Source organism: Nicotiana tomentosiformis, chromosome 8 (genome assembly GCF_000390325.3).
Source record: "Nicotiana tomentosiformis chromosome 8, ASM39032v3, whole genome shotgun sequence".
Lineage (NCBI taxonomy): Eukaryota > Viridiplantae > Streptophyta > Magnoliopsida > Solanales > Solanaceae > Nicotiana > Nicotiana tomentosiformis.
Window position 1 is genome coordinate 87,274,968 of NC_090819.1, and position 27,762 is coordinate 87,302,729.

The following is a 27,762-nucleotide window of genomic DNA, read 5'->3' on the forward strand; positions in this document are numbered from 1 at the left end:
ATGTGTTTACAAATTGTTAGAGTAATGTATATAGTAATATACTGGTGTCCCACATTAGAGAGTAGGTATTAGTGTTATGTAATATCTATATATAAATAGGGATCAGTGTAAGACAATATAATATCAATAAAATATTTCTTCTGTGCCGGGAAGAAACAGTCAGTGCAAATATTCCAGTGACTGTTGCGTCAAAACCAATTTTTACCGGTGTTATGCATAAACCAACACCACCACAAGGCCCACCGTAGTCCCGTGACCAAACCCAACGAACCCCACCGGAAAAATCTTCCCCACGCACTTTCATGCGCCGAAAAGGAGATCTGTACATGCGCCGGCGCATGTACCACTTTTCGGCCAGTTTCTTGCAAAGATTCTTCAGGACAGCTTACTCAAGAGGTGATTTCGAGCCTACCTATCCAGATTACACCAAATTCCGACCATTTTTCTATTTTCTGGCGGAGATTTCCATATACCGACGATTGTTCCTATTTTTCTCCTCAAACCGAGCCTACTCACTCAGCTTTTGTCACTTTCAGAAGACAACTTTATTTTTCCGGCAACAGATCTAAGTTCCGGCAGCAACAATGATTTTTCCGGAAGCTTTTCCTTCGCCTGTTTCAGCAAGTTACAGTTGATTATTTCGATATTTAGTGATAATTTACTAAACCTCTCTTCAATCCAAAGATCTTCGCCTGTTTCAGCAAGTTACAGTTGATTATTTCGATATTTGGTGATAATTTACTAAACCTCTCTTCAATCCAAAGATTTCTTTGGGATTTGATGTTTTTGGTTCTAAAAATACGGGTTCTGGAAGTTCAAGTGGTATCATTACTTCGAAATATGGAAAGCTCAAACTACTTAGCTTGGGCTTCTTCGGTTGAGTTGTGGTGCAAGGGTGAAAGTATTCAAGATCACTTAACCAAAAAGTCTAGAGAGGGAGATGAAAAGGTCAAAGCACTTTTTGAGAAGATCGATGTTCAGGTATGTAGTATCATGTGACGATCTATTGATTCCAAGTTGATGCTCTTGTTTCGTCCATTCCAAAAATGTCATTTAGTTTAGGAAAAGACTCGCACTTTATACACTAGTGACATATCTCGCTTCTATGATGTGATATCGTATTATCGTGGATGACAAACTTGAAAAAACAAGAATGTCTACTTACTTGAGACAAGTACAGGCAAGTAGGCAGTCATGAACGAATTTGAGAAGTTGATGTCAGTTTCTACTAGTGTTGAAAAGCAACAGAAGATGTTTCTAGTTCTTAAACTCGCTGAACTTTCTAATGACCTTGATTAAGTACGCGACCAGATTTTGACTAGTCCGACTGTCCCTACAATTGATGAATTATTCTCTCGATTACTTCGCCTTGCTGCAGTGCCCAATCACACAGTGATCTCATCACAAACAACTGACTTCTCTGTTGTCGCATCCACAGAAAATTGAGCATCTCCGACTACAGAGAATAGACGAGTAGGAGGTCGCTTTGGAAGGTCTCAACCCAAGTGGTTCTTATTGTACTAAGCTTGGACACACCACTGAGGTATGTTACTCTTTGCATGGTCGACCACCTAAAACTGCTCATGTTGCTCAAAACCGAGACTGCAAGTAACTAGGGGTTTTCTTTATCTGAAGGGGAATAGAATGAGTTCCTTCAGTATCGAGCAAGTAAGCAGACACCTCCACAAGTAGCCTCTGTAGCTCAGATAGATACTCATGTTGCTGGTAATTTCTTTGCTTGTGTTTTCCAGTCTAGTACTCTAGGACTGGGTCATGGACTCAGGCGCCTCTGATCATATTTCTGGTAATAGGTTACTTTTGTCAAATATTGCTTATCCACAGTCTCTTCCTAATGTTACTTTAGCTCATGGAATCCAAACAAAAGCAAAAGAAATTGGACAAACTAATCCCTTATACTTTCACTTTAGATTTTGTTCTTTATGTCCCTGGCTGTCCTTTTAATCTTGCATCTGTTAGTCGGTTGACTCGTGCACTCCATTGTAGTATATATTTTATGGATGATTCTTTTGTTATGCAGGACCGCAGTACGAGAAAGACGATTTGCACAGGGCGTGAATCACAAGACCTTTACTACCTTGACTCACTCAATTCCTCCATAGCATGTCCAGTTACAAATCCTCCGGGCCTAATTCACAGACGTTTAGGACATCCGAGTTTATCCAAGTTTCAAAAGATGGTGCCTAGTTTGTCTATATTAGACTGTGAGTCGTGTCAACTTGGGAAACATGCCCGAGCCACTTTTTCGCGTAGTGTTGAGAGTCGTGCAAAGTCTATTTTTTCTTCAGTTCATTCTGATATATGGGTTCCAAGTAGAGTCGTTATTTTGTTAGTTTCATTGATGATTACTCAAGATATACTTGGATTTTTCTAATGAAAGATCGTTCTGAGTTGTTTTCTGTATTCCAAAGTTTTTGTGCTGAAATAAAAAATCAGTTAGGCGTCTCTATCGCATCTTTCGCAATGATAATGCCTTAGAAAAATCATCCTCCAATTTCAGCAGTTTATGACTTCTCAGGAAATTATTCATCAAACATCTTGTCTGTATACCCCTCAGCAGAATGAGGTAACAAAATAGGAACTTCATTGAGACTGCTAGCACATTTCCCAAGAGTTCCATGTTCCGCTGCGTTTTTGGGGCGATGCAATTCTCACGACTTGTTATTTGATTAATCGGATGCCTTTATCTTCCATCCAGAGATAAGATTCTACATTCAGTATTGTTTCCTCAGTCACTCTTATACTCTCTCCCCCCTCGTGTTTTTGGGAACACATGCTTTGTTCATAACTTAGCTCCAAAAAAAAGAAGATAAGTTAGCTCCTCGTGCTCTCAAGTGTGTCTTCCTTGGTTATTCTCGAGTTCAAAAGGTATATCGTTGCTACTCACCTGATCTTCGTAGGTACCTTATACCCTATATCAGTTGATGTCATTTTTTGTGAGTCTCGGCCTTACTTTACCTCTTCTAACCACCTTGATATATCTGAGGTCTTACATATACCGACTCTTGAGGAGTTTACTATAGCTCCTCCTACATCCCCGGCCACAGAAGTCTAACCCATACCGATATTTAAGGAATCTAGTGTTACTCCTCCTAGATCTCCAACCACAGGAACACCACTCTTGACTTATCGTCGTCATCCGCGTCCAGCATCAGACCTAGTTGATTCACTAACTGCACCTGGCCCTGTTCCTACTGCGGACTTGTCTCCTTCTAGTCCACCGATTGCACTTCGCAAAGGTATGTAGTCCACGCTTAATCCTAATCCATATTATGTCAGTTTAAGTTATCATTGTCTGTCATCACCCTATTATGCTTTTGTATCTTCTTTGTCTTCTGTTTCCATCCCTAAGCCCACAGGTGAAACATTGTCTCATCCAGGATGGCGATAGGCTATGACTGACGAGATGTATGTTTTACAAGCGAGTGGTACCTGGGAACTTGTTCCTCTTCCTTCGGGTAAATTTATTGTCGGTTGTTGTTGAGTTTATGCAGCCAAAGTTGGTCCAGATGACCAGATTGATCAGCTTAAGGCTCGGTTATTGCCATAAGGTATACTCAGATATTAGGACTTGATAATAGTGATACTTTCTCTCCCGTGGCTAAAATAGCATCAGTCCATCTCTTTCTATCCATGGATGTTGTTCGCCATTGTCCTCTCTCTATCAGTTCGACATTAAGAATGTTTTTCTTCATGGTGATCAAGAGGATGAAGTTTATATGGAGCAACCACTTGATTTTGTTGCTCATGGGGAGTCTAGTGGCCTTGTATGTCAATTGCATCGGTCACTCTATGGTATAAAACAATCTCCTCGAGCCTGGTTTTGTAATTCAGTACAATTATTCAGGAGTTTGGCATGACTCGTAGTAAAGCTAATCACTGTATTTTACCGGCATTCTGCTTCAAATCTGTATATTTATTTGGTAGTTTATGTTGATAATACCATTATTACGGGCAATGATCAGGATAGTATCATTAGTTTGAAGCAACACCTCTTTCAGCACTTCCAGACTAAGGATCTGGGCAGATTGAAGTATTTTCTAGGTATTGAGGTCGCTCAGTCTAGCTCGAGTATTGTTATTTCACAGCGGAAATATGCCTTAGACATTTTTGAGGAGACAGAAATGACGGATTGTAGACCCATTGACACTTCTATGGATCCAAATGCCAAACTTCTGCCAGGACAGGTGGCCAGTTGGTAAGTGGAATTACCTCACAGTGACTAGACCTGATATTTTCTTTCTTGCGAGTGTTGTAAGTCTGTTTATGGACTGTCCTTATGATAGTCATTGAGATGCAGTTGTCCAAATTCTTTGTTATACAAAATCAGCCCTATGCAAGGGACTGTTGTTCGAGGATCGAGGCTATCTGCAGATTGTTGGATACACATATGCTGATTGGGCAGGATCACTTTCTGATAGACCTTTCTACGTCTAAATATTGCGTTTTAGTATGAGGTAATTTGGTGTCTTGGAAGAGGAAGAAACAGAATGTGATTGCCCGCTCTAGTGCAGAAGTAGAGTATCGAGCAATGGTTGTGGCAACGTAAAAGCTAATTTGGGTCAAACAAGTTGCTTAGAGAACTTAAGTTTGGAGAGATTAGTCAGATGGAACTTGTGTGTGACAATCAAGTTGCCATTCATATGGCATCAAATCTGGTGTTCAATGGAGAGGACTAAAGACATTGAGGTTGACTGTCACTTCGTCAGAGAAAAGATACTCTCAGGAGATGTTACAAGTTCATGAAGTCAAATGATCAGCTTGCAGATATTTTTACCAAGCGTCACTGGTCCTCGTATTAATTACATCTGTAACAAACTCGGTACATATGACTCATATGCACCAGCTTAAGGCGGAATGTTAGATAGTAATATATTAGTGTCCCACGTTGGAGAATAAGTATTAGTGTTATGTAATGTCTGTATATAGATAGGGCTCGGTGTAAGACAATATAATATCAATAAAATATTTCTCCAGTGCCTTTATTTCTCATACAAATTACTAATCACACAGCACTTTCCAGAAGAAAGTCCACAGCCGCCTAAAATAACTTCAGTTGGATATACTACAAGAACTATCTTAATTCAAGCAATTAAAACTTTACTTATGTCAATGGATAAAAAATAGAAATAGCTAATACATTTTAAAGAGGTTATGAAGGGCGCATGCTAATGTCTTTCTGCAATTGCTGACATAAATTAGCCTATTTACCAAAAAAAAATATTTAGCCTATTTACAGATTAAGTGCGCATGGGGTTTAATGTGAACCAAAGGCCATGCTATGATCTATAATCGGGAGAAGGCAAACTGCTATTGGATTCAGTTAAGAGAACACAACTACTTTGGCGCTTGCATTTCTCAAAACAATATCATCCATCTCCAACGAAGTTCACACAATCTCTGCACATGGTTTGTCACTGGTAATAAGTAGAACCACCTCCCACAAATTTCCATGCTCTGCGACCTATAGCAAACATGTTTAGAACCTAACTAGGGGTAAAGATGTGGATCACTCCATTAATGGGGATGTACCGAGAATATATTTTAAGAAAACCATTGTTAGAAATTAAATTAGAACTAAAAATCTATCAAAAAGAAAAACTTAAATGGCACAAAGCTAATATATTTAAATCTGTTTGCTACTTTCTTTCCTTGTTTACAAGAAGGAAACTCCTAGGCACGCTGTAATAGAAATGTTCAACACATGCTAGTGTGTCTCACTGTCTTGTACTTCTAAAAATGATGTAAATTCCAAAAGAGATGGCCTACTTATAATAACCAAGAATCAGCAAAAACTTGACAAACCTTCTTTTTGAAAATCCACAAGAAGATTGTATGCATTATGGCTTTGCTTTAGCAGCAACAAAGGCTGTCCAGGATACACTAAAACAATTCCATACCTAATAAACAGAAAAAGAAAAAAGAACATTGCTAATTTAACATACTCAGGTCTTTTCAAACAGTAAATAAGAAATAGTAATTTAGGTAGAAGTTTCCTACTTTTTATGGAAGTAGTCAGCAAATGATGAAAAGGGTGACTGGGTAGCTTCTGAATTTACTTCGAAGGGGCTCTCTGCAGAAGTATTGGCAACAGCAACCAGAACAGAATAGATTCTTCCGGTATGAATGGCCACAACAACCATGTCCGTAAGGTTGCTTCTACAGACTGACATATTGGCGAAGTGAATCAAATCTGTCTGATCGAGATCTACCATAAACGATGCAGTCCTATCAACTAAGGAATTCTTCCGGGTAGTTTCAGATTGTTCAGCATTTAACCAAGCATTTCTTTTCAAAAATTTCACAACTGACACAGATGATTCAATTCCTCCCCAATCTATTCTACAAGGTACACAACTTGAATCTAAAGGATCCAGTGGTAGTAGCAAGTACATGTTCGATGGCTCCCATAAAGACTCATCTGTCTCAAGTAGAAATTTCCTTCCACCCGATGATTTAACAAACAATTTACCAAACACCCCATTAAAGAATAGTTCTTGGAAGAGTTTTGCTTTTGCCACCTGACAATGAAATTGTTTAATGCTTGTTAGATATGAAACGCCAACATGATAGAATTATATAAACTCAAATTCTGTGGCTTGGTTCCAACCTGTTGGGCATCCAAATGGAGTTTCCCACAATGCGACACAGATGATTGGACAAACTTGGAGACTAAGAAAAGTTCAACTTCCACATTTCCCACATCATCATCTAGTTCTGATTGAAGCAAAAGGACAAAGCTGGAATAATTCACTTCCGGTATGTTGCAAGAGAAGTTCATTTTATACGCCTGAAATACTTCTCCATTAGGGTCATATCCCCACGTCCCGGATAATGCACTAATATGAGCTGTGCCGTGTAATTCTTTCAACTTTGTTGTTCCTAAAAACATATTAATGAGAATATAAACCTTCAATCACAATAAGCAAATAAACAAGGTTGAGCATCTACCAGGCATGAAAACAGGTGCAGCTTAACTGTGGTCTAGATTTTAGAGTCACCTTAAGAATAAAAACTTACTTTCTTGTTCTTAGATTCTTCCATGAATTGCTATTTATTCAGAAAGAAGAATAGATCAAATATTTTCACCGGGAATTCATAAGAGTCTCCAATGATATGTGAACTTTAATCGGTAGAGGGCATGAAAGTGGCTGGATGAATTTTCTAGAGCAACATTTGTGTTGACTTCACATCAACAGAAACTTTCATAACACCCTTGAGATTCATGGAGTTGAAAGTTTATTTATCATAGAAGCTTCCAGTTGATAATTACACTGAGTTTCTTGGCTGCAAAAGCTTCGAAGGATTTATCATATTAATATATTTACCTATAGCACATGCAACCTAAACATAAGCAGTTGGTTATTTGAAAGATTTTTGCTCTGTTCAACTGCACAAAAAAAATTGAAACTGTCTCTTCCACCATATTGACTTCCTCCTTTTCCTTTATTTTGTTTTACTTTTTTACTTAGAGTTCTTCTCTACTGTCTTGACATGTGTTATTTGATGTACAACGAGCTAATTCTACATCCTGACGACATGCATTAAATATTGTAATAATACTAGATGGTAATAGTGTTGATTGACTTAATTATTAGGAAAGATTTGATTCTGTTGATTGGCTTAATTATTAGGAAAGAATTGATTCTGATTGAGATTTTATTTCATTCTGATTGATGTAATTGATTACAAATTGATTGTAATTTATTTCCCTTCCTAAAATAGTCATAGGACCTGGTGTATAAATACATTTGCTTCGGGATGTAAGAAACACACAGAAATACAAGAAGCCTTTTATTCTTCTCAAAATCTACATGGTATCAGAGTCACTGCTGCCTTTTATAGGTGAGTTATCTCCCTCGCAGCACTAGAGTTCCGTTTTTATCAAAGAGGCCAAGAACCACTGCAACATAAACTCTGGTCAGTTTTGTTTTTTTGGAATTTACTTTTTTGTTGGGGTCGCTGGAACATTCCGAGCCTATCCCTACCAGTTTTGATTTTTCCGTTCACCGGAGTTAAGATTCCGTCCAGACAGATTATTTTTGAGCAATTTTCTTTTGATTAGGCAGAAAATATGAAGGCATTCAAGGAAACGGTTTCCGGAGAAATCTTGTCTTCAGATAAAATTCAGCTTCTCTGTCACCTCCTAGCCAAACTTGACTCCGCTAATGTTGCCACATCCAATTATGTGCAATCAGGTATTACCTTTGCAGTTCACCTTAATTCTTGGATTGTTAAATCTGGTGCAAATAAACACATGACAAGCTCTTCTAAAGTCATTCAAAACTATTTTTCGTGTCTCAAATGAGATAATGTTAAAATAGCCAACGGTTCTTTAACACCTATCTCTGGAATAGGTTTTGTCGTTTGTACTCTTAATATTAAACCATCATCCGTATTCCATGTCCCGGAGTTCCCTGTCAATCGTTTATCTGTTAGTGCCATCACCAAAGCTCTAAACTGTAAAATCGAGTTCTTTCCCGAACATTTTATTTTTCAGGATCTTCAAACAGGGAAAAGGATTGGCAATGGTAGATTGCGTGATGACTTTTATATACGACAACAGCATACCTAGTATAATCCCACAAGTGATGTCTGGGAGGATAGAGTATACGCAGTTCTTACCCCTACCTTTAAGAAGGCAGGGAGGTTATTTCCGATAGACACTCGGCTCAGGAAAGATAAATGCAAGGGGCAATAATAAGCAAACCAAATCTGACAACCGAAGCGAAAATACAAAACTAAGTGGTGTATCAAGTAATAACAGAAGATACGAAAATACACAAAGGACACTAAGTGGTGTATCAAAGCTACTGCTACAAACACGGACACCGCTCGGCTACCTAACCCTTTACCTTTATTCTCAACCTCCACACTTTTTTATCCATGGTCATGTCCTCAGTAAGTTAGAGCGACGTCATATCTCGCCTCATCACCTCTCTCCAATACTTATTCGGCCTACCTCTACCTCTTCGTGGCCCTCCAATGCCAGCCTCTCACATTTCCGCACCGGTGCATCTGTGCATCTCCTCTTCACATGGCTGAACCATCTAAGTCTCGCCTCCCGCATCTTGTCCTCCACTTGAGTCACGCCGACCTTGTCCCGAATAACTTCATTTCTAATTCTATCTAACCTGGTATGCCTGCACATCCATCTCAACATCCTCATTTCAGCCACCTTCATCTTTTGGATATGGGGAGTTCTTGATTGGCCAACACTCCACCCCATACAGCATAGTCGGTCTAACCACCGCTCTATAGAACTTTCCTTTTAAGTTTTGATGGCACATTCTTATCACACAGAACACCGGAAGCGAGCCTCAAAACTCTGGTCAAGCCTTTTTTGGGGAAAGTAAGAATGTCAACCAAGAAATAATACGGCGGCATAGACAATTAAGACACCCATCATTCTTTGTTTTGAAGAAGTTATATCCCGATTTCAAGGACTAAATTTGAATCTTTGTTCTGTGATGCGTGTGAATATGCCAAACATACTAGAAACTCTTATTCTGTGAGTGATAATAGAAGCACAACTATGTTTATGACTATTCGTTCTGATGTATGGAGTCCTACTCAAACTGTTTCTTTGTCTGGTAATCGATGGTTTGTTACTTTCATTGATTGCTGCACTAGGATGACTTGGGGCATATTTGTTAAAAGCCAAAACTGAAGTTCTCTAGTTTTCAGTCCGTCCATAAGATGATTTGTACTCAGTTTGATGCCATAATAAAAATCTTGAGAACTGACAATGGCAGCGAATACATGGATAAAAAATTTGGTGCTTATTTGGAGTCCAATGGGATAGTCCATGAGACTAGTTGTCCTTACACTAATGCACAAAATGGAGCCGCTAAAAGAAAAAATAGGCATTTGTTAGAAGAAGCAAGATCTCTTATGTTCACCATGCATCTACCAAAACCTTACTGGGGGATGCTATTCTAGTGGCTTCCTATCTTATTACAGAATGTCACTTAAACCCCTCAATTTTCAAAGTCCTCTGAAAACTTCAAAGGGTAAGATTTTTTTTTTTGATGAAGTAAGGTGTTGTATTGTTTGCATCAAGAAGATGCAATAAGTACAAAAGAAGGGATGTTAGCTCCAGTACATCATGTGCTATTGTAGTCATAGGGAGCTAACCACAAACAAATGGGCCATCGGGCTAGGCCCATGAGCCAATAAAGTCTAGAAAGGGAATAACATTATTTACAGGGGAAGTATTACTCCAACTAAAAAGATACACTAGACATCTAGCTTTCAAAAAGTGAATAGAAGTTGAAATGCCATCAAAACATCTTCGATTCCTTTCTGTCCAAAGACACCAAAATATGCAACCAGGGACCATTTTCCAGATACTTTTGATGGCCTTGCTGACTTTCTAAAAGCTCCAGCTTTCAACTGCTTCCTTAATGTTCTGAGGTATTGTCCAGCTGATACCAAATATTGAGAAGAACATGTGCCAAAGATCAGTAGTCATTGTGCAATGCAAAAATAAGTGATTGGTTGATTCTAAGTTTAGCTTACACATGTGGCATCTATTCACAATCTGGAAGCTCCTCTTACAGAGATTGTCTTGTGTCAAAATAGCACCTTTAAGAGTTGTCCATACAAAACAACTGACCTTTGTAGGCAGTTTGGTTTTCCAAATTAGCTTCCAAGGCCACATGTCAATAACTTCATTCAAAGCACAAAGTTTATTGTAACCTGCCTTCACTGTATATGCCCCTTCCTTAGAAGTGCCCCATCTTAGCTTATCCGTGTGTTGGATACTCGTTGTACAATTTGCTAACCTTCCAAGTAGATCAAGCACTTCTTCTATCTCCCAGTCTTGGGTGTTTCTCCTGAAAAGAACCTCCCAGGTGTTGTTGGATCTATTCTGTGCAACTGTTGAGTTAGGATCAGTAGCTAGGTGGAAAAGAGTGGGGTAGGTTTCTTGAACTGTGAAGTTCCCAAGCCACTTATCCTTCCAAAATTTCACATGTGCTCCATTACCAACTTTGAAGGATACTTCTTGTTTGAAGACTTCCTTTAGACTGTTAATGTGCTCCAAGGGCCCAACCCCATGAGGAGCTCTTGTGGTTCTGGTACTCCAATTATTCTGGCTTTCACTGTTTCCTTCCATAAGCTTGTGCCTTCTTGCCCATATCTCCAATGCCACTTCATTAGCAAACTCTTGTTGTGTTTTGAAAGATCTCTAATGCCCAGACCACCTAGTGACTTTGGTTGAGTTACAGTTGCCCACTTCACCAAATGGAATTTGTTACCTTCACTGTTACCTTCCCATAAAAAGGATCATCTCAATTTGTCCAGCTGCTTTTGGACTTTACTTGGCATAGGGAAGAGGGACATGATGTAGGTTGGTATGCTGTCCAAGACACTGTTGATCAGAGTCACCCTTCCACCCATTGAGAGATATTGCATCTGCCAAGTTACTAACCTTTTCTCCACTTTCTCAATCACACCATTCCACACCTCCACTGACTTATGTTTTGCTCCCAAGGGTAGTCCAAGGTAGGTAGTAGGAAATGAGCCAATGCCACAACTCATTATACTTGCCAGCTCATCTAAGTCAGGTACCACATTGACAAGATATATCATGCTTTTCAGCATGTTTATGTGTAGACCTTAAATAGATTCAAAAATAAGAAGGGTTAGATTAAGGTACTGCAACTGCAGTCTTTCAGCCCCACAGAAGATTAATGAATATATTGTTCTTCCAAAGATGTTTTGGGTGTGTTTGCTTTGTCCATACTAGGAATTCTGAGAAACTTGATCCTAGAGCTATAAAATATTTTTTCATTGGGTATTCTCCGACATTGAAAAGTTACAAATGTTATCATCCTCCCTCTACGAGATCTTTTGTTAGCATAGATGTTACCTTTCGAGAATCTGAGCCCTATTTCAGTATTACCTCATCACCTTTTCAGGGGAGAGCAGTAAGGAGGAAGATGTGATTCTACCTAGTTCCATTACTGGACCTCTTGATGACATTGTCACAGGGGAAAGTGAAATTGGAGAAAGAATTCAGGGGGAGACTATTGGGCGTTTGGATAGGCCTGATTTGAAAACGTACTCAAGGAGAAATAGAGTAGTATAAGCCATCATGTAATCTACCAAAGCTGGACTTTCTTCTACCGGTGAGTTATCTACATTTACTAATGAGTTAGATGTGCCTATCGCTCACAGAAAAGGAGTCAGATCTTGCACCTCCAAACAGCCTTTATCTAATTTTGTCTCCCTCCTATAGAGTCTTTGCCTTGTCTATTTCTTCTGTGTCAATTCCCTAAAACTGGAGGGAAGCTTTTGCAGATCCTAAATGGAAGCAAGCTATGATTGAAGAAATGGAGGCCTTGTCAAAAAATGAAACTTGGGAACTTGTCACTTCACCACCATACTAGAGTTAGTTGGTTGCAAATGGGTCTTCACTGTGAAACGCAAAGTTGATGGCTCGATTGAAAGATTCAAAGCAAGACTGGTGGCCAAGGGATTCCCTCAGACTTATGGAGTGGATTATCAAGAGACATTTGCCCCTTTTGCAAAAATGAACACTATCAGGATTCTTTTGTCTTGTGCGGCTAATCTTGATTGAGACTTACAACAGTTTGATGTGAAGAATGCGTTCCTTCATGGAGACTTAGAAGAAGAGGTGTATAAGGAGATTCCTCCTAGATTTGATACTGAACAAAGTCAAGGAAAGGTGTGCAAACTGAAGAAAGCCCTGTATGGACTGAAGCAATCCCCTAGAGCTTGGTTTGACAGATTCTGCAACGCGATGATCTCCTTTGGCTACCAACAAAGCAATGTTGATCATACCTTCTTCATAAGACATCAAAAAGGTAAACTCACTCTTCTCATAGTTTATGTTGATGACATATTAATGACAGGAGATGAAAAAGAGGAGATGAATCGAATGAAGAAGCTATTGGCACAGGAATTTGAGATCAAGGATCTAGGAAAACTGTAGTACTTCTTGGGAATTGAGGTTGCTAGATCAAAACGAGGAATCTTTATTTCTCAAAGAAATTATATTTTGGATCTCTTGAAAGAAGCTGGTATGACAGGTTGCAAACCAACAGAATCGCCCATTGAAAGTAATCACAAGTTACAAATAGGAGTTGGAGAGCCGGTTGGTAAGGAGAGGTATCAGAGGTTGGTTGGAAGACTCATTTATCTCTCTCGTACTAGACCTGACATAGCCTATTCTGTCAACTTGGTGAGTCGGTTCATGCATGATCCCCGAGATCCTCATATGCAAGCTGACTTTCACATTTTGCAGTATCTGAAATCTGTTCCTGGCAAAGGTTTGTTTTTCTCCAAACATGGTCACCTTCAGGCAGAAGCCTATTCAGATGCGGATTGGGCTGGATCTTTAGATGACAGAAGATCTACATTCGGTTATTGTACACTCATAGGAGGGAATTTGGTTACTTGGAGAAGCAAAAAGCAAAGTGTAATTGCTAGATCAAGTGTGGAAGCAAAATATAGAGTTATGGCCCAGGGTGTCTGTGAACTTCTTTGGTTACTAAAATTACTAGAGGGATTGAGACTCTCTGAAAAGCGAAAACTTTCCCTATATTGTGACAACAAGGCTGCCATCAGCATAGCTCATAATCCAGTCCAGCATGACCAAACAAAGCATGTTGAAATTGATCGACACTTTATCAAAGAAAAAGTTACGAGTGGTGTCTTGAGCTTGTTTCAAGCTAAGTTGCTCGGACACGGGTGCGGATCTAGAGGTCGGATCTTTCAAGATGTAAATTTTAAGATTCAGGGATACGGATACGGGTGCGGGGATCCGACTAAAAATAATTTTTAAAAAAAATCTCTCTAATTTATGAGAAATTTTATGGAATACTTACGTATAGCTTGTAAAGTGTGGATTTCCTTTTTATTCTCAAGTTGTAGATAAGTAAAAGATTGATTTCCTAGATATGTTATTTTCTTCAAATTTACCCTAGTTTTAGTTCTGATTTCGGTAATCAAATTGTATCTCGTCTCGAATTTTTCTGTCTGTCGTGGTCAAAGTACCCAAAATTGTTTGACAAGATCCGGTACAGATCCCATACCCACACCCATACTAGTGTCGTGTCGACACGGGTGTGGCACCTAAACTGCCATGTCGGAGCAACTTAGGTTTCAAGTGTAGTTAGAAAAACAGCTAGTTGATGTGTTTACCAAGGGTCTCAACAAACGGACTTTTCATACACTGGTTTGCAAGTTGGGCATGTGCGACATCTTTGCACCATCTTGAGCGGGAGTGTTGATTGGCTTAATTATTAGGAAATATTTGATTCTGTTGATTTGATTCTAATTGAGATTTTATGTTATTCTGATTGATTGTAATTTATCTACCTTCCTAAAATAGTCATAGGACCTAGTGTATAAATACCTTTGCTTAGGGATGTAAGAAACACACAGAAATAGAAGAAGCCTTTTCTTCTTCTCAAAATCTACAAATAGAACTCTAGAGTATTAAAAAGAAGAGCTAATCTTTAGATAAATATTGCCCCACACTGGAGAAGAGTTATGTGTACTGTGTTTGACACCTATAAGATTTATCATGTATTCCACACCATCATCAAATCATCAATACATCTTTGCTTTTAACGTGGTACCAAAGCTTCAATGGTCTGAGCAAAGTAGGCGGCATTGCCTCCTTGCCAAAGTTTTCTTTCCTTTCACAGTGTTAATATTCTTGTCTCTTACAGAAACCGTCTGATGACACCATTCCTTTTTCTGGTGATCGTTCTAGCTACACCAAGCCTATTTTTTGTTGATCATTCCAGCATCAACACGCCTCTACACGGTAACCACCACTTGTGGTGAACTTCTTTCCAGTGATCATTTCGGTTGCACTTCTTTCTGGCCATTCTTGTCGTTACTTTTCCAACAACTTTTTCATCACAATTTCGATGACCAAAATTTTGCCGGCAAGATTCCATGGACTTTCAAAGGCACCATTTTTCCGATAGTTGCTCCTACAGCACTATCCCGACGACCGTTTACTGCTGCTTTTCTATGTTCAAAGTGAACAAATTCAAGTTGGATTACTCACCTATCAGTTGTCGCGCTTCTTTCCACTAATTGTTTCGATGGCGCCATTTCTTTCTGGCCATTCTTGTCATCACGATTCAGACGATCAAAATTTTCCCCGCAAGATTCTATGGATTTTCAAAGGCATGTTTTCCCATAGTTTGTCCTATAGCACTATTCTGACGACTGCTTACCTCTGGTTTTCTATGTTCAAAGTAAAGAAATTCAAGTTGATTTACTCACCTTGAGTTTGAAGAGACATTTGGAATATTAAGGGGTCGTTTGGTACACGGACTAAATTATCCCGGGATTGTAATCCCAGGACTAATTTATACCATATGAGAGATGGGATAAAATAATCCCACATTTGATGGGATAAAATGGGATATCCTGGATTAAGTCTGGGATTAAATTTATACCTTGTTTGGTTGGAGGTATAAATTTATCCCAGGATTAAGTCCAAGATAAATTTATACCGCCAACCAAACAGAGTACAAATTTAATCCTACATCTTATCCCACCTTATACCTCATACCAAACGACCCCAAGTGTTAGTGCTATAAAGTTAGAGTTAGAATAATAGAAGAGTTCATTCTCAACAAATAAATATATATCATTTTTGCTAATAAAAAAGATAATATAGAAATATTAAGTTCTTGTTTCAAATATTATCCCACAATTGGGGAAATATCATGGCCATTGTTTTTGACACCTAAAAAAAGGCATGTCTTGTATTATTTTATCATCAAGTCATCAATACATCTTACCTTTTTACAAATATTATAAGAACCCAAGAGCTGTCATCATCGAAAATATTGTTCTATGATAATAGGTCTCCCAACAAATTGGGAGCAACTTCGCACACATTTCAACAAGGAATGGATTTGTCATTTATGTTTAACTACTTGATAAAGGAAGGATTAATAAAAGAATCATGTCAAGTGCATCTTAAGATAGCCCATGGTCCCATTAAATGTTGCTAGAGTGTAATTTGATGAACTCAAAAGCAGAGAAGACAGAGGTCAAAAGTTAAAAGCTTATTCCTGTTTACCTGCCCCTACATGTTTGTCCTGCACATGCAAATCACTTTTGGAAGGCTTTTCATTGAGAGGAAGAAGATGACCATTCAGAGCACCTATCTGATGCAGCTTCTTACATGCATCCAAGCAGACGAGCTGTCTTGACAATTGAATATTCCTGCATTCTGGACCAACCATTGTTTGGAAAGCTGCATTTGTAGGTAATGTCAATTTACACTGGTACAAGTCCCCAGACAAGATGTACTCAAAATTGGGCTTTGGAGAGAAGAACCTGTGAGAAAAAATTTTATCATATTTTTAGACAATAAACAGATAGGATTCCATCTTTTTGTTCTATGTATACTCTTAATCTGGAATATGAGAGTTAAATCGGGACGTATCGAAAAGCATCAAATTTGTTAAATGTAAGAGGAGAACTTAAAGCCAAGAGCAACATTTTCATACAGAACGGAAAATTTAAAACTGATAACTCCCATGACATAATAATTTATTGAAAGCAAGAATTGCCCCTTGCACATTCAAATGTGAAACATATTTGTGGTGTATGCAGAACTTGTTGAAGAAGTGAGCCACCCATCACTTGAAAATATAACACCTCGTTGTTGAAGAAGTGTCTACATAATGTACACCAAAAAGTTTCTTTGGAGAGGATCCAGTAATTGAAGTTTGAAGTGGTAAGGGGGGAAAATCAGCACAATGGAGAGGAGACGACACTGGAAGCTAGATTCACTGGACTTGTGTTGCATTTTGTATACGGATGACTCAAGGTGTCTGATTCACCTTGACCCGTAAGTTCAGGAAATGTATACACCACAAAAAGGTAGGGACAAGTAACAAAAATCTGATAAATAGTTTAGCATATCAAATATGAGGATCAAAATTTATTGTGATTGAACATAAGTGGTAGTACGTCATCAGTGCACAGTGGTCTTAGGCTACAACCCGAAAGAAACTTATCATTTCTCTTCTTTCAACCACCACGGACTTTAAAAAGCCTAATGGTTGTAGAGAATGAAGAGAAGGAAAAGTGTGTTTTGCACAAAAGCTGTCTTTTTCAGTATCACTTAGCCACTGATTTACTGTTACATTTTCTTTTTTCTTTTTAGTTTCCCATTTCTTTTCTTTTTTTTTTTGTTTTTGGATTAGTAGTAGGCATCTTAAAGAAGCCTAATGGTTGTAGATTATGAAGAGCAGAAAACGTGCTTTTTGCACACAAGCTGTCTTTCATTTGTGCAACAGCCAAGACTTACGCTATTTTCTTTGTCTCTTTTCCTCCAGTTATTTTCTTGTTCCATTCTTTTTTTCTTGTCTTTTTGGATTAGTACCTTGAATTTCGGAAGTCTTGTAACAAATGAAAACACTAATATCGATGATGGTCCAATATGAGATGTAAATAGACTGTATCCCACTTAAAGTCCCATACACAAACCTCCTATACTCTCATGCAAGTACACTGGCTAAGTTAAAAGGATTTTGCATACCACAGGCCTATCCATAAGTTACTGAGCTTAGGGTTCATGCATGAGGCAGAGAGCAGTGGGCCAGTTATTGGAAGCCAACAGGTGTCAACTACAAAATTTTGAAGCAAACAATAGAATGAGGAAATTGAAGGTTTGATAGTAATTGATGATAGTAGTGTTCCAGTCTAGATCCTTCTTGTGCTCAAGTATATCGAAACAATAACATCATGTAACCAACTGTTTCAAGATTTCTATATCCTTCCAAGAAAAAGTTACGCGTTCCCAAGCGGCTCTAAGCAGGAAACACATCAAAACTCGTTATAATCTAATCTGGGGTCCTGGATTCTGGTTTTAACCATAAATTTGTGTGCGCTTATAAATAAAAATTCATTATTTGAGTTGAAGATATGAGAATCCATACTTATCTCCGGGCAGCATTTCACAGTATTTATTCAAGAGACTGACACTAGAATCTGCAGTTACTGAAGCTCCAGTTGCCTCCACATAATATACATTAGTTTCCTTCACTAGACAAGGTTTCACAACACAAACATCAGGGTCTCTTTTTATAGCTGTATCTGTCACAGAATATTCACTCCTAATGATATCAAACATCTGTTCTCTGTGCTTCATGTTTCCCCTGAAATCAAAATCAAGGTTAGACACTTGAAATCAATAGATTTATGAAAGCCAAAAGCGGGTCAGGTATGCAGTTCCTTCACCTCTCAAGCATTAGTATATACAGAGATTCAGTCTGACGAGCTCGTCCCCTAGACTGGACATAACTTCGAACTGTTTTTGGTAAATCAAACCGTATCACAGAAGAACAGTGCGGAACATCAATTCCCTCCTCAACCACATCAGTGGCAAATAATAAATTGACCTGTAATGATAAAAAGAATAGGGAAAATATAAGATAAGAACAAACTAGTTAAAGGGACTCACCAGAAAGTATTTATTTCAAATCTAATGGGATGTATACATGTAAGTACCTTTCCAGAGCGAAAACATTCCAAGGTTTCTTTTTGCACTTTTGGTGTCAGTGCATCAACTGATGTGTTTGTTCCAGTCAAATATGCTATTGTGAAATCTGAAAACCAGGTCATTTTCTTCATAACTCTTTCAATTACTTTAGCTGTGATAATTCTTTCAACAAAAACGAGACAGCGTACTTGTGTAGCTTTCCTGCATGCACGGATTGGAGCTTTAAGCTTGTGCATCTAAAGATAGTAATATGTTTGGTAACAGAACCAGATGTCGAGTTCATTACCTAAGGGATTTAAAAATTTCAAGAAGCACATGCAGTTTTGAAGATATATGGCCCATTGACAGTGTTGCTGACGAGTCATATCCAACATCTAGAAGACTCTCACAGTCTGGGGAATTGAAATAAATCAAAACTTGCCAAGAACTCAAAACTCAAAATCTGGAATTTTTAAAGTGTTAATATGGTAAAAGCCAAATCAGCAGGATTACGGGAAAATTCAATTATTATCTACTGCAGAACAGACAAGAACCAAAAAGATGGAGCAGAAGCTATCTAGCAGTGTTTACACTAATTGACCCATAAAAAACATAACCAATCAGCAGAAAACAACTCTTTACAGGAAACAAACCAAGTTACAATTTTGTCAAAGCTCAGAAGAAATTGTAACACAATGATACTTTTTTTTATAAGGGAAAAAAACAAGAACAAAAGGATATAGAAAGAATGAATGTGATATATATAGCTGTCCTGGTTGATGGATTAGTTGACATGGGAGAAGGTTCTATGGAAAAATATAATGATCTTGATTCAATAATGTCCACAGGTCTAGAAAACAAGTAGCATGTAGTGAAAAAAGATATGCATGTAAATGAAAGGATCATGCCTAATTTATGACATAGTAAAATAGAGTGAGCAAGAAATGATCTCCGAAAAGGTGGTTTTATTTGAAAAAAAAGGGAGAAAGAAAAAGAGATCAATTACAATACAATCAATAAAAAAACCTTTTTTGATAAGGACAGTCAATAGAAGAACCTTATGAGCTCCTGGTACACTAAAAGTAATGTGTAACATTTGCAAAGAAACTGAGGAAGCAACAAGGAGCTGAATGAATACTCCCACTGTTTCAGATCAAAAGAAAAACAGATTCTTAACAAGAAATCTATGTCAGAAATGCTGGAACTATGGCAAACCCTCCACCGGAAAGAATCATAAGTCAAGTTCCGTTACCAGGATGATAGAATATACTTGTTTGCAATCGAAGAAGAACCCAAAAAAGAACCCTAAAAATAATAGTGATAACGTTGACAACAAAGAGGTCTGCAAACATATCTGCATAAACAATAGATAGAACAAACTCAATTACCTTGTGGCATTGATTCCTGAATAATTGACAATGCCTCTTCCAAGAAGTATCTCTGTTGGAGAGAACTTTTCCTAAGAATCTCATTTTCCTCTTTGTCATCAGGGACATTTTCCAAACAGACCGTAACAGCCTACAATATGAGAGATGAAAAAACTATCAGAGCCAGATTTAAGAAATTCCAAAACAATAGTAGATAGATTTGAAAGGAATGTCAGACAAGGGATGCAGAACTCTTGAAGAAAACATAGAAGCTGGTAGAGATAGCCAGAGTTTAGAAAAAAGTCCTGATAGTCCAGTATAGACCCAAGCTTCTACCAACTAAATGTGTCTTCTTCCCACTATAGTGAAGGATCTTCCATCTCACCATGGCAGGAACCTCGCTAACCTTCTCGGCCAGTAAGTCTAACCACAGGGATCAAAGGGCGAGCAGCCTCCAGGTTTAATGATTTGATGGGATCTACAGATGTGTAGTGGCTGGTAAACCGATTCTTCTTCTTGCATGAAGATTCAGACAATACCGAGCCATAGGCAGCCACAAAATGCAGGGATGCTGAGTTCATCAATTGGATAGAGGCCAAGAAAGCACATTGAAGCAACAGAGAAAAAAGAATTCAAGTACACTAGTCAGAGGAAAAGAACACCTTTCATAAGGTCACTGTTGACCACATTACAATTCATTCAGTGAGGACTCAATTCTTTTAAGTTTTCCTAATTCTTACTTTGATTTGCTATATTGGAAGATGAGACGTCCAATAGATTTCCTCATTTCTTTTGGAACGAGAGAAATAGGAGGGCTTTGAATGGGATAGAGAAGGACTTTGTACACTTGAGGAATAGCCTCTTATCCCTCATTTCATTTTGATGCACCCACGAGGTTCCTATTTGTATAGAAGATTGGTTGTTGTTCGTTAAAAAGAAAGACACATCTTTTTGTAAGGTTTTCTACTCTTTGGTATACTACTTGTCTACGGATGCTTGTTCGCCCTTCATTAATAAACTTTTATTATCCTATTAAAAAAGTCCAACAGGTTTCCTTAACTTTCTAGGAAAAGAACTCCACTTTTTGCTTTTGGACAGAAGAAGATATTTTGTTAGTAATAGATGATTAATGAGAGAACAAGGATACTCATTGATACAAGCCGATGAATAAATCAAAACCACCAGCTTTTTTAAAAAAAATAGTACATCAAAAGCAGTTTTATATGAGCTTAGATTCCATGAAGTAACTCTTTGCAGCAACCATATCCCATAGACCTTCAGGAATAAAGTGATCTTCACGCAAACAAGACAAGCATTCAAGAAGGGCAAGCAAGCACAATCCGGAAGAACAAAAAGTATTTCCTTAATTTGGATAAGTAAATTTTAGTCATAAATGAGCATTAAGCTAGTGCCGCATAGATGTACAACTGGCAATAGCTCCAAGGACCTCAAAAAAATTATACGAAGCTACCTGAAACAAAAGGTTACGTCAACTAACCTAATCCATGGTGCGTATGAAAACCTTCGTCTTTAAGGGATCTCTTAGATTACACCGGACAGAAATCTTTTTTTGGCTCGTTGCCTGATTTTATTAGGTAAAACACCCTTATTTACGTCTTGTTTAGCTTGACTAAGAACTAAAGGAAAATTGTGCAGAAACTTTTGGAAGCCGACTTGAATAAAAAGAGAATCCTGCACTTTTACATTTTCTTTTTAAAAAATATATAATTTTCATTAGTATTTACTCCAATAGATCTTACATATCACGCATGCAATGGTATTGGAATATGTAAAATGGCATCTGCAGTCCTTGTAATGACTTCTTTTTTTGCTTCTTTTTCTTTACTTTTGTGTGTGTGGGTGTGGGAGTTTGGGGGGGGGGGCCTCCATTTTGTTCCTGCCATATGCACCAATAAAGGCATTCAGGAAAGAATTCTGAAAACTCTTATGAAGCTGCCCACACAGAATCCATGGCAAGAGGACTTCTAACAGAAGTTAGCAGAGCCATGGAATACCTCCAATGACATAGATTAGTGTGCAACAAGAGCAGCCATTCACAATGCATGGAACATGATTGACTGTTTGTTCAACTTTCATACAGAAATACATCCATTAACAAGGACTTATTTTCCCTTTTTTTCCCAGGCTATCCCCTGTTAAGGGAGTCTAGAAACCAGAATTTTAACACAGAAGAGAAGGTTTTCTAAGACCTTTGCTTTGCCGAATAATTCTCCAAGTTTAAGAATAAAAAGATGTCATATAACGCATGCTCCAGCTATAAACATAGATTCTATTGAGTTGTGTAAATTGCCTCATTTAAAAGCTTAAATAATTAGAGAGGTGGCAAATTTCTTTATTTTAAGTCTATATTGTGTCCCCCATATGCTGGCCTTTTACATGAGCCAAATTCTTTCATGGCCAAACACGCGGAATTGTGTGACCGCTTCCTCTAAAGTTTAAGCTAGTAGAAGATGTGATATATGTCAGTATGTATGAATGAATGTGTATGCTTCCTTAAACAGAAAGAGAAGATGAAAGTTAGTTCCATCATTGGAGTAGCTAGATGCATGCATGCCCTTCAATTAGTGTGTATATTACCAAGAAATGAAAGCAAATAACAGAACGTAAAACTACAATCATACCTCATACGCACATATGATGCCTAGATTTTCAAGGCAACACAATATCTTTGCATAAAAATTGGATAATCTCTTCCAAAGATTCATATAGTTGTCATCTGTATCTTTGTACTGACTTGATACTGACAGCTGCAAGTCAACTAATGCAGCATCAAACTGTTCATGAAAATTAGGAGAATTAAGTATAAGGGACTTGAGCTTTGAAAAAAAGTTAGCTCCTTAGATTCCCAAGAAGCATATTATTCATTCGGGGAAATGTGTCAACAAGCACTTCATAATCAACATCCAGAAAAGCACCAAGGATTACTGAATAAACAATGTATCTTTCCCAATATCTAAGTACACAAGCAAGCGCACGGCTACATCCACTTCCCTACCCACTCCAGAAAACGGGTAGAGGAAGAGTTAGGGCAAAATTTGAAGGTTATGGATGAGCTTAACATTCCTGGAGTTCAGCAGAACATTAATCATTTAAGTTTTTGGAAACACCACCATTGAAACCTATTGAAAGTGTAGATTGAACTGTGCCCTTTCATAGGAAAACATCAAGACAGTGAGGATCCTTATAGATCAGTAAAACTCACACACCCAAAACCATCTAGTAGGTCTGCAATAAGACCACATAAGGGGAAGTAAAGATAAAACCTACAGGCACCCTCTTAAAGTTTTAACCCAACTCACAAAAACTTTATGTTCTTTTTTCTTTTTCTTTCCTTGTAAGTAGTCATTGTCTGACCAATCGTCTCGGACACCAGAGTGCCCGTCCCCGCCCATTTTGTCTCGCCCTAAATGGAATGGCTCTCTTAGTTACGCTGCGCCCCGACCCGAGTCCCCACGTCACTCAACAATTTCTGCTTCTCCCAATGGGAGCCTTTATTAGTAAGGGCGCGTGGAACAGGGGAGGCGGATCACAACAGTCCCTACTGTTTATTATCTCTACTAATTTAGTTTCTGTTAGATAGTTGCTTAGATATGTAAATATATCATAATGCATATACCGAAGTCTAACATCAGTCAAATGTACAATATACATTGTAAAGTAGTCTAATAAAAGCCTAGGTGCAAGACGATTGTATTCACATATATTCTCAATCTTTTCTCTCGTATCTCTTAATTCTCATGGTATGTTGTATATTTACAAGTGATATCCTGAGGAGGAAACATGGTCGTCATAGATTTGCCAGTGATACTGGATGTAAACATTGTAAAATGTGCTTATAAATGCTATAGGGCGGTTGTCTTTATGCTCTCTCTCAATTATCTTTTCCCTTTCTCTTATTTCTCACAATTCTAAACGTTCATTTATTTATTTTTAAATATCGTTAATGAACAATGGTCAGAGATCACCCTTGATTTCAAAATCTAAAGATTGCAGACACGAAAGAAAAGAAAATAAACATAAAGAACTAAATGGATATAGATTACAATGTACGGACCATATCATTTATTTAATATGGTATAGTCATTTGGGCGTTTACCTTTGACCATGAAGCTTCCAATTTTGCCTTTATTTCTAAAGTCGAAGACACTATTGGATCATAGAATTTACAAGTCTCCTTTGCAGAAGGAACAAATTCGTCCAGCCCCACCCTCTCCTCTGTTGCATATATCTATACAAGACGAAACCATATATTCATGCATTAGAAACCATTACACTGGCTACGATTAACAAAACCATTCACAAGCTGCAACAAGGTGACAGGATTTGCCAGAAGATTACCTGGGAATCAAGAAGACTTTCAAGTTCTGATATTTGCTCCTCGCAGTCTGTTGAAGATGAAACACCTGATCGAGAGGGTATGTTAAGTAAATCCACGAAAGATCTAAAACCATATATATCAAATTCATATTGGCTAAGACAGCTGCAAATAAAAAGTATTAGCATATATCCAAAATAAAAGTTGGAAGGAAGATTGACCAACTGCAAAGGAAAGGAAAGTGTAAGCCTAGTCCAGTTGAAAAGATAGTATAGCAGAAAAACTATGTCGAGGAAGAAAAAGGTCAATAAAAGAAACTCTTAAACCCATTAAATGAAAATGGGTCCCAGATAGCCTTTCAAAATCATTTTGTTACTCTATCTATTTCTGTTCCAATTAAACTAACTTTGGACCAAGGAGTATAGATATTTGTCACTATCAGTCATCATGTGACACATTGATAAACAAGCAAACAGTGAATTTAAAAGGTCTCATTCACAGGAAAGAAGAAAATATTTGGGGGTGGGGGTTACTATTCCCTTTCGTCATAAGCGATGCTAGAGTTTCCTCTTTTGCCTGAAAAATCCCTTTTCTATGTTTCATTTATTTATTTATTTATTTATTGATGAGAGGGATGATTTGGGCAACGAGAAGCAGGCAGAGCACGAGGAGCACGAGAAACTGAGGAAGATCAAAAGTTACCTTTTCTAGTCACAGGGGTAGCAGTCATCCCAAAAACCTTTGATGTTCTTGTGGATTGATGATAGAACTCCTTTGTTGGTTATAGAGGATGCACAGGAGCATGTCCAACAGGATAACGAGAAGACGAGAAAAGTTTAAGAAGGGAATTAAGAAAAAGTCACATGAAAGAAGTGAGGCTTACCGTCATAATCATTTTATAGGGATGTTTACCACTGGCACGATGGCACTCGTCTAGTATCAGAAAGCACACTCTACCAAATTTTATGTAACCCTTTCTCAATGCATCCAAGAAAATTTGGGGTGTCATAACCAAAACCTGTGAGATCAAAAGTAATTGCAGTTATATCAAGTAATATTTAAAGCACATTCATAAATGGAGAATTTAAATGATTTATATATATTAAACTCTTTAGAAAAGTTATTTAAAAGAACATGTGGTAGCATTACTCAGCAAGAAGTCAATATAAAGAAATCAAAACCGCAAAAGTTTCAAGTCAAAATAGTATGACCGAGTCCAATGTGGGATCTGATAGACTCAACGAACTTTTTTTTTTTTGATAAGGTAAATTGTATTAATCAAAAGGGAGAAAAAACTCCCGCATACAGGAAGTATACAAAAAGTAGAGAATTTACGTCAGAACATGATTCTCTACAAATGATGCCCAATCTTCTACACAAGTAGGGGCTACATGTGTGCACCAAAAAGCGATCAAAGATAAAAGACTATTTTTAAGGTGTGGAAACGGAGACTCAATCCCCTCAAAAACTCTCTTATTTCTCTCTCCCCAGACTAACCACATGAGAGCTAACGGGGCGAACTTCCACGCCTTTTGCTTGCTTCTTCTACGGAAACCGGCCCAGCTATATAGCATTTCCTTTACAGTGTTTGGCATCACCCATTGAACACCAAAAAGATTCAGAATTGCCCTCCATAAACCCCAGGACACAGGGCAATGCAGCATAAGATGATCAACTTCTTCCCCTGAGCTTTTACACATGTAGCACCAACTAACATGTGTAATTCCTCTCTTCAAAATCACTCCCCTCGCTGCTAGCCATGCAAAGAAGCACACCTTCGTGGGCGCCTTAGGAATCCAGATCGATGAGTATGGGAAAGTAGTCTCCTGTCTCACCAACATACGCTGGTAGAAGGACTTTACGGTGAACAAACCATCGCCACGCAACCCCCATCTCCAAGAATCATAAGATGGATGGGGCATATCTTGCCCGTATAGCAGTGCCAACAAATTTTGGAGCTCCGCAATCTCCCAATCTTGCATGTTCCTTCTAAAAGAGAGGTCCCATACTATCCCCCTTCATGCTTCTTGCGAATTTGTTGGACCATCAATTCCTTCTGGTTTGAAACTCTGAAGACGTGGGGGAAAGAGACCCTCAGAGTAGCCTCTCCACACCACCTGTGATTCCAAAAGCTGATTCTCCTTCCATCTCCCACCTTGTAAGTGATGTTGCCATAAAAAGCTTCCCAGTTCTTCATGATGTTCCTCCGCATGCCACACCCGAACGGTGCTGTGATTGCCTTGGTCCTCCAACCCCCTCCCGTGGAATCGTACTTTTCTACTATGACCTCCCTCCATAGAGCATGCTCTTCTACCCCGAATCTCCACAGCCACTTCCCCAGCAAAGCTCTGTTGAATACCCTGAGATCTTTTACTCCAAGTCCACCCCACTGCTTTGGCACTTAAAGCCCTAATAGACCTGGAGCACTTTCTAAAGGTTTTCGCCTTTGACAACACTGGCGTGGATTGATTTTCCATCGGACTAAGATCACAATTAGCATGCACAGAATATTAAGTGCGGCACTATCTTTGCAATGCTTGGAAGACGAATCATATATATTAGGATCAACAACCAGAAAGCGACATGCTTGGCACAGAGCCTACGAGTTTAAAATATATTCAACTAGAAATTAAGCACTACAACAACAACATACCCAATATATTCCCACAGTGTGGGGTCTGGTAAGGGTAATGTGTATGCAGACCTTACTCTTATCTTGTGGAGGTAGAGACATTAAGCACTACAATCATAAAATCAAAAGGTTGATGATTTGAATTTTTTTTTTCTTTCAAAATGTTTGTGCAGTGTCCATATCCTCAGCAGGGCAATCAAATAACTTTACATACAAATCTGCTAGTCAATGATATGAAGCTTTGTGCATGGTGGGACTTGACCTGTTTAAGAGTTTTACTTCAGTGAACAAGGAATGCTCTTTGATTATTACATATGACTATCTATCAAATAATAATATCTTGACTACAGAACCACAAAGCTAGTCGTGTCTTGAGATAGGAAAAGTAACCTTCACCTTGGCACAGATTGTGTTACCTTAGATATCAGCTTCATCGATTATCATACAATTATTTCAGCACAAACACACTTTAGCGCAGAAAACCAAGAAAGGGAACAACTTACGTCATTATCATCAGTTTCGGTTTTCCATTTTTCTACATTCCAGTCATCAACTCCTTTGGCCCCATAGTATTCTTGAACCGCAAGCTGCGTATGATGTCGTATAACCTCGTATTGCTGCAACAATGTTGTAAATAAACAAGGATTAGTATCATCAAAATTGAGCACATTCCAAAGTACCAAATTTGATAAAAGCTCAAACTCAAACTTTTCAGTTGATTGCAAATCCTTATCAAAAAAATTAAGTTGATTGCAGATAATTTAATGCTCAAAGCCCCTCTATAGTCATAATTTTGGAATGAAACATGCGTTCAGGACTTCTAATGAATAGAGCACAGTGGAAGCTCTAAAAGTTTGAGTGGCATTGTTTGAAAATCAAGTACTTCCCCTTGGAAGACAAATTTGATTTCTATTTT

The 27,762-nt window shown here is 38.2% G+C and overlaps 1 protein-coding gene across 3 annotated transcripts in view; it reads right to left on the bottom strand.

The window, feature by feature from the left end:
• The window catches only part of LOC104086376 (endoribonuclease Dicer homolog 3a), a 45,382-nt gene that overhangs the window by 15,655 nt on the left and 1,965 nt on the right, over positions 1 to 27,762 (bottom strand). For all 3 annotated transcript variants that reach the window (XM_070182491.1, XM_070182492.1, XM_009590630.4), the window contains exons 3-17: positions 27,350 to 27,463; positions 25,098 to 25,232; positions 24,917 to 24,986; positions 24,238 to 24,302; positions 23,996 to 24,127; positions 22,521 to 22,673; positions 19,900 to 20,029; positions 18,819 to 18,924; positions 18,541 to 18,733; positions 18,271 to 18,431; positions 17,970 to 18,188; positions 16,100 to 16,359; positions 6,629 to 6,900; positions 6,019 to 6,539; positions 5,824 to 5,918 (exon numbers count right to left, since the gene is read on the bottom strand). In XM_070182491.1, the coding sequence (XP_070038592.1) occupies positions 5,824 to 5,918; positions 6,019 to 6,539; positions 6,629 to 6,900; positions 16,100 to 16,359; positions 17,970 to 18,188; positions 18,271 to 18,431; positions 18,541 to 18,733; positions 18,819 to 18,924; positions 19,900 to 20,029; positions 22,521 to 22,673; positions 23,996 to 24,127; positions 24,238 to 24,302; positions 24,917 to 24,986; positions 25,098 to 25,232; positions 27,350 to 27,463 (2,626 nt within the window). The remainder of the gene's footprint in view (positions 1 to 5,823; positions 5,919 to 6,018; positions 6,540 to 6,628; positions 6,901 to 16,099; positions 16,360 to 17,969; positions 18,189 to 18,270; positions 18,432 to 18,540; positions 18,734 to 18,818; positions 18,925 to 19,899; positions 20,030 to 22,520; positions 22,674 to 23,995; positions 24,128 to 24,237; positions 24,303 to 24,916; positions 24,987 to 25,097; positions 25,233 to 27,349; positions 27,464 to 27,762) is intronic.